The sequence below is a fragment of the Neoarius graeffei genome, chromosome 17, assembly GCF_027579695.1.
Source record: "Neoarius graeffei isolate fNeoGra1 chromosome 17, fNeoGra1.pri, whole genome shotgun sequence".
Lineage (NCBI taxonomy): Eukaryota > Metazoa > Chordata > Actinopteri > Siluriformes > Ariidae > Neoarius > Neoarius graeffei.
Window position 1 is genome coordinate 49,509,350 of NC_083585.1, and position 18,106 is coordinate 49,527,455.

The window sequence follows — 18,106 nt, forward strand, 5'->3', positions numbered from 1 at the left end:
CCTTTATGTTGCAGACCGGTGCATTGGACAGAGGGCTGGGGGCTGTTTTGTCCCAGGAGGTGGAGGGGGAGGACCGCCCAGTCTTATACATCAGCAGGAAGCTGTCGGTGCGTGAGGGGCGCTACAGCACCATAGAGAAAGAGTGTTTGGCGATCAAGTGGGCGGTCTTCGCCCTCCGTTACTACCTGCTGGGGTGCCCTTTCACCCTCTGTTCGGACCACGTGCCCCTCCAGTGGCTCCACCGCATGAAGGATGCCAATGCGCGGATCACTCGTTGGTATCTGGCACTCCAACCCTTTAATTTCAAGGTGGTCCACAGGCCGGGGGCGCAGATGGTCGTGGCGGACTTCCTCTCCCGTCAAGGGAGGGGGGGGGGGGGGAGTCGGCTGCAGGCCGGACAGCCGCCCGGCCTGAGTCGGGCAGTGGGGGTATGTGGCAGCGGGGGCGTGGTCAAGCGCCGGTCTGTGACAGGGGGCGGAGTCAGGGAAGGTAAGTGACAGAATCACTACACCTGAGAGCAATTAACCTGTTTGTGTGTCTTCTCAGTGACCGCGCCCTACTTAAAGAGGGAGAGCAGAGAGCAGAGGAGCTCATCCCCGAACCAGACGCCAGTCGTGTGTGGGTCTATTTGAAAGATTGTTAGACTGAAAAGTGTAGCAATAAACGCTATTGTTGAACCTGATCTCTGTCCTGCCGTCCTCTGTGCTCCACCCACCAACACTGAACCACTACAATGGCCTTGTCCCAACTTTTTTGAGATGTGTTGTTGTCATGAAATTTAAAATCACCTAATTTTTCTCTTTAAATGATACATTTTCTCAGTTTAAACATCTGATATGTCATCTATGTTCTATTCTGAATAAAATATGGAATTTTGAAACTTCCCCATCATTGCATTCCATTTTTATTTACAATTTGTTCTTTGTCCCAACTTTTTTGGAATCGGGGTTGTATGAATGTTTATGTTTGAACAAGATAACCAAAAATCAGAGGTCTCCAATCTCATCCAAAAATAGTTTGTTTAGGTGTAGGTTTACTTCAACCAAATCTAACAAACACCAAAGAGTTGTTTCATTTGTGGCCCCGAATTGAAGGGAAAAATCTGCAGACACACTGGTCCTTTGCAGACATACTTGAAGGCCCCTGAAAAAATTAAAATGGCTGTTTTCACTTTGCTAAAGCCTGCACTTGAGAAATTGTAGTTTTCTTCTGAAACATTTTTACTATGAAGTTTCTGAATTCCTTTGTATTCAAGACACAAATTATGGGGTTTAACTCAGGTGGAATTGTGAATGATAGTGAAGTATTAATTATCCGAGCATTAGGATGGAGAGAGAATAGTGCAGCTGCAATGTATGTACTTGTTATAGGAAGGAAATATATTCCTACAACCAACAGATGAGAGATGCATGTTTTGAACGCTTTAAGACGGCCCTCCCATGTTGTAATTTGAATTAAGGCCAACAAAATGCCTAAGTATGATACAACTATTCCAGTCAAGGGTACATAGAGGTATACTGCAATACAAAAGTTTGCCATGAAGGAATTTATGCTATTGTCATTACAAGCAATTCTAAAAATTGGTCCATGGTCACAAAAAAAGCTTTTTACCTCATTGGTTTTACAGAATGAAAGTCGTGTAATCAAAACCACAGTTGTTCCAATTACAACAACATTAAATATCCATATTGCTGTTAAAATCACAAACATGAAGGAATTATTTACAATCGCATGGTATCTCAGAGGAAAGCAAATGGCAATAAAACGATCATATGCCATGACATCAAGAGTTAAACACTGTCCAGCAAAAAGAAAAAAGTAAAAAACATGTTCGCCAAACAAGCATCATAGGATATGTACTGTGACTGAAAAAGAAAAGTCTTCACAAGGTTTGGAATCAGTGCATTTGCTTCACCAAAGTCTGACAGAGCTAAATTAAAGATCCCCATGTATTTAGGAATATGCAGAGTTTGGTCAACTAATATAATGAAAAGGACAATTGAGTTCCCACACAGTGAGACAATATAGATAAAAATTAAAAAAATAAAGTAGTATTGACTGAAAGGTATTCCAGAAAATCCACTGATGAAAAAGTACTCTGGACGCACAAATGATGCATTTTGTAGTAAACTGGAGTTCAAATCACTCATGATGATATAGATTTCAATGCTGTTCATGTCCTTCCCAACTTGAAATGACAGACATAATGACATAAATTTAAAAAAAAATGCACACATATTCAGCATCATAGAAATTGTTTAAATTTAAATGATACAGTAATCTAAGGACTAACTGCATGAAAGGACCATTTACGCTTACCTCAGTTTGAAAAGTAAGCTGTTACAGTGAAAACTGGATAGACTATTGAAATAATTAAATTTACTCTTGCTCTTTTGTTTGCCCGACCTTATACCTTGTTGTACTATCAGTTCTACTAGTGTGCATGCATGATATAGAGAGATGTTGAACCATATTTTCTCACATGATATCTCAGTAAGTAATGTATAGCCTACCCAATTTGTATTGTCTGGTTTAATAGCCCCATTTCATTGTTTATTTTTGATAGTACTCTTTTGGGAACAAGGGGAAGGACAAAAACATAATGACACATGAAATGTTGGGGACTATCAGGAAAAAGAAAACACTCTAATAAATACAGTAACCATCTTGGAACAATTACAGTGGTGCTTGAAAGTTTGTGAACCCTTTAGAATTTTCTATAGTTCTGCATAAATATGACCTAAAACATCATCAGATTTTCACACAAGTCCTAAAAGTAGATAAAGAGAACCCAGTTAAAAAAATGAGACAAAAATATTATACTTGGTCATTTATTTGAGGAAAATGATCCAATATTACATATCTGTGAGTGGCAAAAGCATGTGAATGTCTAGGATTAGCAGTTAATTTGAAGGTGAAAATAGAGTCAGGTATTTTCAGTCAATGGGATGACAATCAGGTGTGAGTGCGCACCCTGTTTTGTTTAAAGAACATGGATCTATCAAGGTCTGATCTTCACAACACATGTTTGTGGAAGTGTATCATGGTACGAACAAAGGAGATTTCTGAGGACCTCAGAAAAAGCATTGTTGATGCTCATCAGGCTGGAAAAGGTTACAAAACCATCTCTAAAGAGTTTGGACTCCACCAATCCACAGTCAGACAGATTGTGTACAAATGGAGGAAATTCAAGACCATTGTCACCCTCCCCAGGAGCGGTCGACTAACAAAGATCACTCCAAGAGCAAGGCATGTACAACCCCGATTCCAAAAAAGTTGGGACAAAGTACAAATTGTAAATAAAAACAGAATGCAATGATGTGGAAGTTTCAAAATTCCATATTTTATTCAGAATAGAACATAGATGACATATCAAATGTTTAAACTGAGAAAATGTATCATTTACAGAGAAAAATCAGGTGATTTTAAATTTAATGACAACAACATATCTCAAAAAAGTTGGGACAAGGCCATGTTTACCACTGTGAGACATCCCCTTTTCTCTTTACAACAGTCTGTAAACGTCTGGGGACTGAGGAGACAAGTTGCTCAAATTTAGGGATAGGAATGTTAACCCATTCTTGTCTAATGTAGGATTCTAGTTGCTCAACTGTCTTAGGTCTTTTTTGTCGTATCTTCCATTTTATGATGCGCCAAATGTTTTCTATGGGTGAAAGATCTGGACTGCAGGCTGGCCAGTTCAGTACCCGGACCCTTCTTCTACGCAGCCATGATGCTGTAATTGATGCAGTATGTGCTTTGGCATTGTCATGTTGGAAAATGCAAGGTCTTCCCCGAAAGAGACGTCGTCTGGATGGGAGCATATGTTGCTCTAGAACCTGGATATACCTTTCAGCATTGATGGGGTCTTTCCAGATGTGTAAGCTGCCCATGCCACACCCACTAAAGCAACCCCATACCATCAGAGATGCAGACTTCTGAACTGAGTGCTGATAACAACTTGGGTCGTCCTTCTCCTCTTTAGTCCGAATGACACGGCGTCCCTGATTTCCATAAAGAACTTCAAATTTTGATTCGTCTGACCACAGAACAGTTTTCCACTTTGCCACAGTCCATTTTAAATGAGCCTTGGCCCAGAGAAGACGTCTGCGCTTCTGGATCATGTTTAGATACGGCTTCTTCTTTGAACTATAGAGTTTTAGCTGGCAACGGCGGATGGCACGGTGAATTGTGTTCACAGATAATGTGTTCTGGAAATATTCCTGAGCCCATTTTGTGATTTCCAATACAGAAGCATGCCTGTATGTGATGCAGTGCCGTCTAAGGGCCCAAAGATCATGGGCACCCAGTATGGTTTTCTGGCCTTGACCCTTAACGCACAGAGATTCTTCCAGATTCTCTGAATCTTTTGATGATATTATGCACTGTAGATGATGATATGTTCAAACTCTTTGCAATTTTACACTGTGGAACTCCATTCGATATTGCTCCACTATTTGTCGGCACAGAATTAGGGGGATTGGCGATCCTCTTCCCATCTTTACTTCTGAGTGCCGCTGCCACTCCAAGATGCTCTTTTTATACCCAGTCATGTTAATGACCTATTGCCAATTGGCCTAATGAGTTGCAATTTGGTCCTCCAGCTGTTCCTTTTTTGTACCTTTAACTTTTCCAGCCTCTTATTGCCCCTGTCCCAACTTTTTTGAGATGTGTTGCTGTCATGAAATTTCAAAGGAGCCAATATTTGGCATGAAATTTCAAAATGTCTCACTTTCAACATTTGGTATGTTGTCTATGTTCTATTGTGAATACAATATCGGTTTTTGAGAATTGTAAATTATTGCATTCCGTTTTTATTTACAATTTGTACTTTGTCCCAACTTTTTTGGAATCGGGGTTGTAATAGTCGGCGAGGTCACAAAGGACCCCAGGGTAACTTCTAAGGAACTGAAGACCTCTCTTACATTGGCTAATGTTAATGTTCATGAGTCCACCATCAGGAGAACACTGAACAACAAAGGGTGTGTATGGCAGAGTTGCAAGGAGAAAGCCACTGCTCTCCAAAAAGAGCATTGCTGCTCATCTGCAGTTTGCTAAAGATCACGTGGAAAAGCCAGAAGGCTATTGGAAAAATGTTTTGTGGATGGATGAGACCAAAATAGAACTTTTTGGTTTAATGAGAAACGTTATGTTTGGAGAAAGGAAAAGACTGCATTCCAGCATAAGAACCTTATCCCATCTATGTCAATGATAAGTAATCCGCTCACAGTATTGTTTTCAATGTCATTAGTGAATATGTTATCGATTAATGTGGAACTGTATGATGTGATTCTGCTAGGTTTGGTGATTTTTGGATAAAGACTCATACTATACATTGTATTAATGAATTCGTCAGTCATTTTATGCTTCTTAGGATTTAAAAGGTCAATATTAAGATCACCACAGATGAAAATAACTTTCTGATTCATCCTCAAAAAGGATGCCTCGATCCAGTCCTTGAATAAGTCCATCCTAGAACCTGGTATTCTATATATACACAGCTGATTATTACATTTTTGTTTTTTTCTGTACAGATTTCAATAGTTATACATTCTAACAGATTGTCAATTGCAGTTGAAATATTTTCCAATATCCTATAATTTAAATTTTTGTCCACATATACAGCCACACCTCCTCTGCCTATGCTCTTCCTGTTTACATAGTTGAATTCATATCTATCCATCTCAAAATCCATCCCCTTATCAGCATTGATCCAAATTTCTGATCTTGCAATAATTTTGAACGGTTTTGTAAACTGACTTAAGTAGTCCTTAATGTTATTAAAGTTTGCATAAATGCTTCTGCTGTTGAAATGGATTATGGATAATTTGTTGTCAGTTCTAACAGTCTGATTGTATTGTTTGTTTGTATAATGATAGCAGTTGTCATTAATATTGAAAAAGAAGTTGTTGTCCAGATCTATATCATTTTCTATATCCAGTAAATTATAATTGGAATATTGAAAGGTTTTTAGCTCCATATTGTTATGATCAGGAATCCTTTGAGATGTGCCATCATTAACTCCAGAAACAGGTGAATGAGTTATTTCCAATGATGTCATGGTTGTGTGCTGTGAAATGTGCATTGATTGTATGAATGTTTGTGTTTAAAGAAGACAACCAAGAAATCTGAGTTCTCCAATCTCATGTGAAAATGGTTTGTATGGGTGTAGGTTTATTCCAACCAAATCTAACAAACACCTATGAGTTGTTTCATTTGTGGCCCCTCATTTAATGGAATGATCTGCAGACAAACTGGCCCCTTGCAGACATGCTTGAAGACCCCTGAAAGAATGAAAATGGCTGTTCTCACTTTGACAAAGCCTGCACCTGAGAAATTGTAGTTTTCTTTTTAATAATTTTCACTATGAAGTTTCTGAATTCCTTTGTGCTCAAGGCATAAATAATGGGATTTAACATAGGTGGAATTGTTAATGATAGTGAAGTATTAATTATCCGAGCATTAGGATGGAGAGATGATAGTGCAGCTGCAATGTATGTACTTGTTATAGGAAGAAAATATATTCCTACAACCAATAGATGAGAGATACATGTTTTGAATGCTTTAAGACGACCCTCCCATGTTGTAATTTGAATTAGGGCCAACAGAATGCCTAAGTAAGATACAACTATTCCAGTCAAGGGTACATAGAGGTATATTACAATACCAATGTTTGCCATGATCTGATTTAAGCGATTGTCATTACATGCAATTTTAAAAATTGGTCCATGGTCACAAAAAAAGCTTTTTACCTCATTGGTTTTACAGAATGAAAGTCGTGTAATCAAAACCACCATGGTGCCTACTATCATAATATTAAATGGCCATATTGCTGTTAAAGTTACAAACATGAAGGAGTGATTTACAATCGCATGGTATCTCAGAGGAAAGCAAATAGCAATAAAACGATCATATGCCATGACAACAAGAGTCAAAGACTGTCCACCAGAAAAGAAAAAAGTAAAAAACATGTTCGCCAAGCAAGCATCATAGGATATGTACTGTGACTGAAAAAGAAAAGTCTTCACAAGGTTAGGAATCAGTGCATTTGCTTCACCAAAGTCTGACAGAGCTAAATTAAAGATCCCCATGTATTTAGGAATATGCAGAGTTCGGTCAACTAATATCATGAAAAGGACGAGTGAGTTCCCACACAGTGAGACAATATAGACAAAGATTAAAAAAATAAAGTAGTATTGACTGAAAGGTATTCCAGAAAATCCACTGATGAAAAAGTACTCTGGACGCACAAATGATGCATTTTGTAGTAAACTGGAGTTCAAATCACTCATGATGATGTAGATTTCAATGTTGTTCACGTCCTTCCCAACTTGAAATGACAGACATAATGACATAAATTTAAAAAAAAAATGCACACATATTCAGCATTATAGAAATTGCTTAAATTTAAATGATACAGTAATTTAAGGACTAACAGCATGAAAGGACCATTTATGCTTACCTCAGTTTTAAAAGTGAAGATGTTACAGTGAAAACTGGATGTAGATTATTGAAATAATTAAATTTACTCTTGCTCTTTTGTTTGCCCGACCTTATACCTTGTTGTCCTATTGGGTCTACTTGTGTGCATGCATGATATGGAGAGATGTCGAATCATACTTTCTCATGTGATGGATCAGAAAGTAATGTATAGCCTACCTGCTTGTACTGTCTGGTTTTATAGCCCCATTTCATTGTTTACAAGGGAAAGGACAAATACATAAGGACTCGTGAAATGTTGGGAGCATCAGGAAAAGGAAAACACTCTAATAAATAAAGAAATCATCTGGGAACAATTATATAATATGCTCACAAGATTTGTCTGAGATATACTTGTTTTCATTTTTGAAAACATGAATAGTGGCTCCACTAGCCAATTGTTGTGAAATTTTATTGTAGTGGCAATTCAGAGCTTCACAAAACATATGCTTTTTTTGTGATCAGTGTTTTTGGATATTCATTATTTTTTAGCCAACTTGATTGGTTAATTAAGATCCATTCCCAAAAGAATTAAGAAGGATTAAGCCTGCATGTGGATGCCATGTTCTTCATGAATGTTAATTAAATAATTATAAGTGTTTCTGGAGATGTTGATGTTGAGGCCCGATAGCAGTTTTTTGAAGATGGGCAGTGGGTGGGGAGTGGTACAAGGACACCCACAATAAACATTATATGATGAGAAAAAATCCAAAGTGCTCAGGAATTGATGAAAAAAGAAAGAAAAAATAAAAATTAAAAAATTGAAGGTACACTTTTGTATAGGGAATGCAAAAACCTTTGAAGAAAGAAGGTATCCAAGGCACGCTTTGTATCCAACTATATAAAAAGCCTTTATTTTACATGGCTATTTCATACAGAAAACATGAGCTGTATATATACATATACACACGTACATTGCTGCTCAGCTCATGTTTTCTGTATGAAATAGCCATGTAAAATAAAGGCTTTTTATATAGTTGGATATAAAGAGTGCCTTGGATTCCTTCTTTTTTCAAAAATAAACATTATATTTTTGAGTCTTGTGAATCCATTCATGTGTTAAATTGTTTGTTCAGTGTTGCAATCGATTAGGGTGGGTGGAGCACAGAAGCACAGCAGGACAGAACTGAGTTGTCAAACTCTTTATTATAGCTTTTCAGCTTTAAACAATACACACACACACACACAAGCCTCCTGGCTGGAGAGAGTCTCCCTCCTCTGCTCTCTCTCTCCTTTTTTATAGGGCGTGGTCACTGGGGAAGACACACAAACACAGGTTAACTAACATCAGGTGTAGTGATTCTGCCATGTACCTTCCCTGACTCCGCCCTCCGTTCACAGACCAATGCTTGACCACGCCCCCGCTGCCACATACCCCCACTGCCCAACTCAGGCCGGGGAGCCGTCCGGCCTGCAGCCAACTCCCCCCCGCCCCCCTTGACGGGAGAGGAAATCCGCCACGACCATCTGTGCTGCCGGTCTGTGGATCACCTTTAACTTAAACGGCTGGCATGCCAGATACCAACGGGTGATATGCGCATTGGCATCCTTCATGTGGTGGAGCCACTGGAGGGGCGCATGGTCCGAACAGAGGGTGAAAGGGTGTCCCAGTAGGTAGTAGTGGAGGGCAAGGACTGCCCACTTGATGGCCAGGCAATCCTTCTCTATAGTGCTGTAGCAGCCTTCACACACCGACAGCTTCCTGCTGATGTACAGCACTGGGTGGTCCTCCCCCTCCACCTGCTGGGACAGAACGGCCCCCAGCCCCCTGTCCGATGCATCCATCTGCAAAACAAAGGAGAGAGTGAAGTCCGGGGAGTGTAATAGTGGCCCCTCATACAGTGCAGCCTTTACCTCAGAGAAAGCCCGCTGGCATTGCTCTGTCCACTGGACCGGATCTGGTGCCCCCTTTTTAGTGAGATCAGTCAGTGAGCTGGTGACGTCCAAATAATTAGGTATAAACCTACGATAGTAGCCAGCCAGCCCCAGGAACTGTCTCACCCCCTTTTTGGTCTTGGGCCTTGGGCAGGCCGCAATCACTGCTGTCTTATTAATTTGGGGACGCACCTGCCCATTGCCCAAGTGGAAGCCCAGATACCGTACTTCCACCCACCCAATTGCACACTTCTTTGGGTTGGCTGTGAGACCTGCTCGCCTCAGCGACCTAAGGACGGCCCTCAGGTGTTGTAAATGCCGCGGCCAGTCATTACTATACATAATAATGTTGTCGAGGTATGTGGCCGCGTAGGTGGCATGGGGGCGGAGGACCCTTTCCATAAGCCGCTGGAACGTAGCGGGCACCCCAAACAGCCCAAAAGGAAGTGTGACAAACTGGTATAAGCCAAACGGTGTGGAAAAGGCCATTTTCTCTCGGGATAATGGAGTCAAGGGGATCTGCCAATATCCCTTTGTCAAATCCAGTGTTGAATAAAAACGAGCCGTGCCTAGTCAATCAAGCAACTCGTCAATATGAGGCATTGGGTACACATCGAATTTAGAGACTGCATTGACTTTTCTGTAGTCCGCACAGAACCAGACCAACCCGTCGGCCTTGAGAACCAAGACCACCGGGCTGCTCCAGTCACTGTGGGACTCCTCGACGATGCCCATGTCGAGCATGACCTCGAGTTCTTCCCGAACCACTTTTTTTGTGTTCGGGCAGTCTGTAAGCGGGGCTGCGCACTACCACCCCTGGGGGCATCTCAATTTGGTGTTCTATGAGGTGGGTGCGGCTGGCAAGGGGTGAGAGTACATCAGAAAATTCTGCCTGCAACTGAGCAACATCCGTGAGTTGGGTCGGAGAGAGGTGGTCTCCACAGGGGACCGGAGCGGTGGTCGATGTCAATTTTACTTTTTGAACCTCCGGCCCCAGCTCCGCCTTCTCTGGAACCACCGACACTAACGTCACGGGGACCTCCTCGTTCCAAAGTTTTAAGAGATTGAGGTGGTAAATCTGTAACGCCCCACCCCTGTCTGTTCGTCGCACCTCATAGTCGACGTCCCCGACTCGACGTGTGCCCTCAAAGGGTCCTTGCCACTTGGCGATCAATTTGGAGCTCGACATGTGCAACAGCACGAGCACTTTATCTCCCGGTGCGAACTCCCTAAGGCGCATGCCCCTGTCATACAGGCAGATTTGCCATTCTTGAGCCTGCCGCAAATTCTCCTGGGTTAGGTTCGTGAGTGTGTAGAGTTTTGCGTGCAGATCAATAACGTACTGAATTTCATTTTTGCTCGGTGAAGGTCCCTCCTCCCAATTTTCCCACAGTACATGTAGGATGCCACACGGCTTATGCCCATATAATAATTCAAACAGGGAGAACCTCATGGAGGCTTGTGGGACCTCTCACACTGTGAAAAGCAGGGGCTCGAGCCATTTATCCCAGTTACGTGCGTCCTCGCTTACAAATTTTTTTAATTATGTTTTTGAGGGGGCGATTAAACCGTTCGACTAAGCCGTCTGTTTGTGGGTGATAAACGCTGGTGCAGATCGGCTTGATTCCCAGTAACCCATACAGTTCGCGCAGTGTGCGTGACATAAGCGTAGTGCCTTGATCAGTCAGAATCTCTTTGGGGATTCTGACTCGGGAGATGACGCGGAAGAGCACTTCCGCAATACTACGTGCGGAGATATTGCGAAGTAGCACTGCTTCTGGATATCGCATTGCATAGTCCACCAGAACTAAAATAAAGCGATACCTTCGTGTTGACCGATCTAATGGCCGGACGAGATCCATCCCAATTCTTTTGAATGGGGCTTGATTAATGGTAGAGGGCACAAAGGCGCTTTTGGAATGGCCACTGGATTTACTAACTGGCATTCGCGGCAGGCCGTACACCACCTACAGACATCGCCGCGAATCCCTGGCCAATAGAACCGGGCCATTATTCGGGCTAGTGTCTTATCCTGCCCTAAGTGTCCAGCCATGGGATTAAAGTGAGCCGCCTGGAATACCAATTCCCGGCAGCTCTTTGGGATCAAAAGTTGTGTTATCGGCTCCTTAGTCTGAGTGTCCTGCATCACTCAGTATAATCTATCCCTCATAATGGAGAAATAGGGGAAGGACAGGGCGGCATTTGGCTGGAGCGTTTGACCATCGATTACTCTCACTTGGTCAAACACATGCCGCAGAGACTTGTCTCGCGACTGCTCTAATGGAAAATCCGCAAGGGATTCCCCGAGAGAGGGAGGAGGAGCCGGTGGCTCCTCGCTCTGACGCGGTGATGACATAGACGGCTCTGTGACAGCTGCTCCCGCCAATGCCACACCAGGAACTCCCCCCGCTAAACTACGGCAGGACCCACTCTTCACTAAATGAGTCATTAGCTCCCGAAATCCCGGCCAATCAGTCCTCAAAATTATTGAGTGGGTAAGGCGAGGATTAACCACCGCCGTTACTCTAAATTTCTCCCCTCGAAATAGAATCTGGACTGACACTAAAGGGTAGTTGTGAACATCCCTGTGCACACACAACAGCTTCACTAATTGTGCTCTCCCCAATGCCTCGTCTTGCACCAGGCTTTGGTGGATTGAGGTCTGATTACAGCCGGAGTCCACCAAAGCCTGATACATATCCCCTTGGATACTCACCGGTATGCGATACACTCCGGCCCGATCGAGGGCGGTCCCTGGCGCATCGGGGATCTGGACCACCGCGCCCACCTCCATTGTCGAGCACTGATGCTGGAGGTGCCCCGGCTCCCCTCAGCGCCAGCAAACCGGCCCAGGCTCTCTCTCTGCACCGGTGTTTCGGAGCTCACTCACCTGAGGGGGGGGGGAGACACAGACATGGAAGCAAGAAATGGTAGGGCACCGTGGGTGCAGCGGGCCGGCTGGGGTGGAGCCGGCTCCCACCTCCGGGGTGGGGGAATGGGGTGAGGACGAGAAACAGAAGGGGGGAAAGAGAGAGAAGAGAGGGGAGAAGAGGAGACACACTGTCCTGCCATTGGAACAGCCGCCATATGGTCCTCCGCCAGCTCGATGGCCTGATCCAGTGACGCCGGGCGATGGCACTGGACCCACTCTGCTGCTCCTTCTGGAAGTCGGGCGATGAACTGTTCCAGCACCACCAGGTCGAGGATTCCCTCGGCGTCGCAGTTGTCGGCCCTCAGCCACCGCCGGCAGGCGTCCCAGAGTTCCTGGCCAAACACGAATGGCCGGCCGACCTCCTTCAGGCGCAGCGTGCGGAAGCGCTGCCGTTGCTGCTCCGGGGTGCACCCAACGTGTTGGAGGACGGCCCTGCGGAGGTCCGTGTAGGCCAGCCATCGGTCGGCGGGGAGCTGTAGTGCGGCCAGCTGCGCCTCGCCCGTTAGCAGGGGAAGGAGGCGTGCTGCACGCTGTTCCACCGGCCAACCCCACGCCTCTGCTGCCTGCTCAAACAGAGCTAGGAAGGCTTCGGGGTCATCGTGCGGACCCATCTTCATTGGGGTGAGGTGGGGAGGGTCCGTGGCGGTGGTGATGGTGAACCCCGCCGATGCAAGCAGGTGCCGAAACGCCTGGCGGTCTTCCTGCTGCGCCAGCACCAGGGCTTCAAACCGTTCTTCCTGCTCCTTCCGGAGGGTGACCAGCACCTGGTGCTGGCTCTGTTGGGCCATGGTGAGGGCATGGACCAGGTCCTTGAAGGGGGAGGACTCCATGAGGCTGTTCTCTTCTGTAGTCCGCATCCCGGGTTTCGGCACCACTGTTGCAATCGTTTAGGGTGGGTGGAGCACAGAAGCACGGCAGGCCAGAACTGAGTTTTCAAACTCTTTATTATAGCTTTTCAGCTTTAAACTATACACACACACAAGCCTCCTGGCTGGAGAGAGTCTCCCTCCTCTGCTCTCTCTCTCCTTTTTTATAGGGCGTTGTCACTGGGGAATACACACAAACAAAGGTTAACTAACATCAGGTGTAGTGATTCTGCCACTTACCTTCCCTGACTCCGCCCTCCGTTCACAGACCGACGCTTGACCATGCCCCCGCTGCCACATTCAGTTTTGCCCAACAATTCATTTAGTTGTGTGGTTTCCCCAACCAGGCAATAATATTAATGTGATTAATAATCTGCTTGTGTGTCTGTGTTTGGAAGTGTATTTTTTCATATTGTTACATGCACTGAAGCACTAAAAATTGCTAATTATGAATGTAACCACTTAACTGTCAGGACATAAAAAAGTAGGTAATTTCATATATGTGTATGCACCTGTTTGTGATTAAAGTTGTTCTCCTTTTGAATTTTATAATGTTTTATTTTACATAAGTCACATTAAACATTAAAATCAGGGTGAATATATATATATATATATATCATCTCATTATCTCTAGCCGCTTTATCCTGTTCTACAGGGTCGCAGGCAAGCTGGAGCCTATCCCAGCTGACTACGGGCAAAAGGTGGGGTACACCCTGGACAAGTCGCCAGGTCATCACAGGGCTAATACATAGACACAGACAACCATTCACACTCACATCTACGGTCAATTTAGAGTCACCAGTTAACCTAACCTGCATGTCTTTGGACTGTGGGAGAAACCAGAGCACCCGGAGGAAACCCACGCAGACACAGGGAGAACATACAAACTCCGCACAGAAAGGCCCTTGCCGACCATGGGGCTCGAACCTGGACCTTCTTGTTGTGAGGCGACAGCGCTAACCACTACACCACCATGCCGCCATATATATGTATGTGTGTGTGAGTATGTGTGTGTTCTTGTTTTTTTACTTCTCCAGTGCTTTCTACACCATAAAGCCAGTGTTTCTTGGTGAGAAGCTGATGGCAATGAATGTGGAGGCCCCTCTTGTGTCCTGGGTTGTCAATTACCTGACAGGTAGGCCACAGTATGTACACTTACAACACTGTGTGTCGGATAAGGTGATCAGCAATACTGGGGCACCAGAGGGGACAGTTCTCTCTCACTTCCTGTTCACCCTCTACACCACAGACTTCAACTATCAGATAGAATCCTGCCATCTTCAGAACTACTTTGATGACTATGCAATAGTTGGACGTATCAGTAAGGATGATGAGGCTGAGTATCAGACAGTGGTGGAAAACTATGTTACATGGTATGAGCAGAACCATCTGCAGATCAATGACAAAGACTAAAGAACTGGTCATGGACATGAGAAGGAACAAGGTACTGGTGACCCCCGTTTCCATCCATGAAGTCAGTGTGAACATTGTTGAGGACTACAAGCAAACTGGGGGTACGGTACATATTGACAATAGACTGGACTGGACTAAGAATACAGAGGCCATATACAAGAAGGGCCAAAGCCGCCTCTACTTTCTGAGAAGGCTGAGGTCCTTCCTGCAGGATTATGCTGAGGCTGTTTTATGAGTCTGTGGTGGCCAGTGCTCTCCTGTATGCTGTGGTGTGCTGGGGTAGGAGACTGAGGGCAGCAGATGCCAACTGACTCAATAAACTGATCTGCAAGGCCAGTGACAATGTAGGAATGGAGCTGGACTCTCTGGAGACAGTGTCTGAGATGAGGATGCTGGCGAAACTTCATGTCATCCTGGACAGTGTGTTCCACCCTCTCCATAACATGTTGGCTATAGCTCCCCTCCAGTTGAAAACATGAGCACAAGGTGTTCTTGGAGTTACGGGCTTTTATTGCACATCCATGCTTTCAATGTGCCGTCAAAACGCCATGAGAACTAGATAAAATAAAATACAAAAACATAAATGACTCTACAGCCTTCCAGAATATTCTCATAGAGAATAATGATAAAAATAAACATCTCACAAAGGAAATATAACTTAAATATACAGATAACGAAACATGAGTTATTCTGTTATCAAGTAAACAGCATTAACGTTTGTGATTAGAATAAGTTCACATAAAAATTATCATAATTTAACACAAATAACGGCATAGCTCATTGGCTGCGTTAACTCATCTCATCTCATTATCTCTAGCCGCTTTATCCTTCTACAGGGTCGCAGGCAAGCTGGAGCCTATCCCAGCTGACTACGGGCGAAAGGCGGGGTACACCCTGGACAAGTCGCCAGGTCATCACAGGGCTGACACATAGACACAGACAACCATTCACACTCACACCTACAGTCAATTTAGAGTCACCAGTTAACCTAACCTGCATGTCTTTGGACTGTGGGGGAAACCGGAGCACCCGGAGGAAACCCACGTGGACACGGGGAGAACATGCAAACTCTACACAGAAAGGCCCTTGCCGGCCCCGGGGCTCGAACCCAGGACCTTCTTGCTGTGAGGCGACAGCGCTAACCACTACACCACCGTGCCGCCCCCTGCGTTAACTCAAGGGGAGTAAAAGGAATCTTCAGGCTTGACAAGTCTTCACAATCCAACTCTTCATAAACTTAATACAGGTCACCTTATGTTATAGGTATGCTCCGACGAGCATGCATGCATAGGGTGCAGCAACAAACAAAACCCCCCTTCCTCACAGTGACAAAGAACATTAGTTCTGCTATATTTATACCTTAAATATATTCACTAGGCTTTATGTTCCCAATTATTTATTAACTAAATTATGAATGTATTTATTCGTCAGTAATGTTAATCATTCTTTTAATTGTCTCAAAATATTAAATGAACTTAAATTGCATAACTGACTCTGATGGCAGCTACACTCCCACCAAATCACTGGTGACTTCCATAATGAACTTAAAAAAGGGTAGAATTTAACTCAAATATTTAAGACCTAGTGTAAAGATAGCTAGAGACAGCATGACTGCATTACTCGGCTTCAAGCAGGGTCACTGTCTTGTGGATTGGCCTGTCTAGGTAGGCTGACTTGGTGAGTTGCTTTCCTTGGTCATCTAGTGCTGGGTCACTGATCAGCAATTTCAGCTTCCTCACACATCTTGACTAGGGTACACCTCCGTGACCTTAGCCAGCTTCCACTCATTTTGTGGTGCAGTGTCATCTTGTACAATCACTATATCATTGACCTTTGCATTTTGCTGTGTCTTGTGCCCTTTTTGCCTCTGTTGCAGGTTCAGCAGGTACTCCTTTTTCCACCAAGACCAGAATTCATTGGCTAAATATTGGATTCGCCACCATCTTTGCGAAGATAGAGATCTTCCTTCACAAATTCTCCAGGTGGTGGCAAGATTATGGATGACTTCATTGTTAGGATGTGATTTGGCATAAGAGGCTGTGGTCCAGTTAGATCATTGAGTAAATGTGCTGTCAAAGGTCTGCTGTTTATGATTGCCATGACTTCATAAAGGTAAGTTCGCAAAGAGGATCCATCAAGTCTTCGAGATGACTGGTCCAGGATGGATGTCAATACACTTCTTATTGTTCGGATTTGCCTTTCCCAGGCTCCGCCCATATGGCTGGCAGATGGAGGGTTCATATCAAACTCACAGCCTAGTTGCTTTAGGCATTCTTGGTTCATCTCCTTTACAGCTTCCACAAACTCACCTCTTGCACCAATAAAGTCAGATTGAAGTTGGCGAACATTTCCTCACAGGGCAATGAAGCCACGAAGGGCATTGAGAAAAGCATCAGTCATCATGTCCTCTAGCAGTTCTATGTGCACAGCACGAGAGCACAGGCAGGTAAATAGCAGACCATAGTGCTTCAGCTCCCTTCTTCCCTCCTTGACATAGAATGGGCCGAAACAGTCCATCCCACAATACATAAAGGGAGTTGTTGTTTCCATGCGTTCATGTGGTAAGTCTGCCATTTTTTATTCTTCAGTGCATCTTCTGAGCTTCCTACACTTGACACACTTGTAGATGTAGGATGACACAGCATGACTACATCCCAGTATCCAGATGCCATTTAATCTTAGCTTATTCACCATCATACCACGTCCTTGGTGTTGCACTTGCTGATGATAGTGCTGGATCAGTAACTTTGATACGTGGCTAGTCCAAGACAAGACTGCTGGGTGTTTGACATGCGGGTGTAAGGCAGCATGCTTCAGCCGGCCTCCCACCCTGAGGATGCCTTGCTGGTCCAAGAAAGGATTCAATCTGCACAGCCTGCTGGCTTTATCCTTCATTGTTATCTCTCTCTTGTGCTGAGGACTCTGGATCTCCTCAGAGAAGGCTTCCCTTTGGACAATACCTATATATGGCAGTGGGGGCGTGGTCAAGCGTCGGTCTGTGAACGGAGGACGGAGTCAGGGAAGGTAAGTGGCAGAATCACTGCACCTGAGGTTAGTTAACCTGTGTTTGTGTGTCTTCCCCAGTGACCGCGCCCTATAAAAGGAGAGAGAGAGCAGAGGAAGGGAGCGCTCTCCCCAACCAGAAGACTTGTGTGTGTGCATGCATGTGTGCCTGGGAGAGTGTGAAAAGCTGAAAAGCTACAAATAAAAAGAGTTTTTGGAACTCAGTTCTAGCCTGCCGTGCTTCTGTGCTCCACCCACCCTCTCTGATTCCTACAGTGGTGCTGAAACCTGGGACGGAGCACAGAGGAGAACAGCCCCATGGAGTCCTCCCCCTTCAAGGACCTGATCCATGCCCTCGCCACGGCCCAACAGAGCCAGCACCAGGCACTGGTCGCCCTCCGGAAGGAGCAGGAGCAAAGGTTCGAGGCCCTGGTGCTGGCGCAGCAGGAAGATCGCCAGGCATACCGGCACCTACTCGCATTGGCAGGGTCCACCACCTCCACCTCTGCGGGCACTCCCCACCTCACCCTAATGAAGA

General features: G+C 44.6%; 1 protein-coding gene and 1 pseudogene across 1 annotated transcript; both read right to left on the minus strand.

Annotated features, from left to right (window-relative positions):
* Positions 1–1,167: 1,167 nt before the first annotated feature.
* LOC132864763 (olfactory receptor 10A2-like) lies at positions 1,168–2,246 on the minus strand (annotated as a pseudogene).
* Positions 2,247–6,308: 4,062 nt separating this feature from the next.
* LOC132864765 (olfactory receptor 10A2-like) lies at positions 6,309–7,370 on the minus strand. Its single transcript, XM_060898181.1, has one exon. The coding sequence runs from the start codon at positions 7,353–7,355 to the stop codon at positions 6,309–6,311; it is 1,047 nt and encodes a 348-aa protein (XP_060754164.1). The 5' UTR covers positions 7,356–7,370.
* Positions 7,371–18,106: the final 10,736 nt, after the last annotated feature.

Coding starts and splice junctions, on each gene's coding strand:
- LOC132864765 (XM_060898181.1), bottom strand. CDS start 7,355: ATGTCATTATGTCTGTCATTTCAAGTTGGGAAGGACGTGAACAACATT.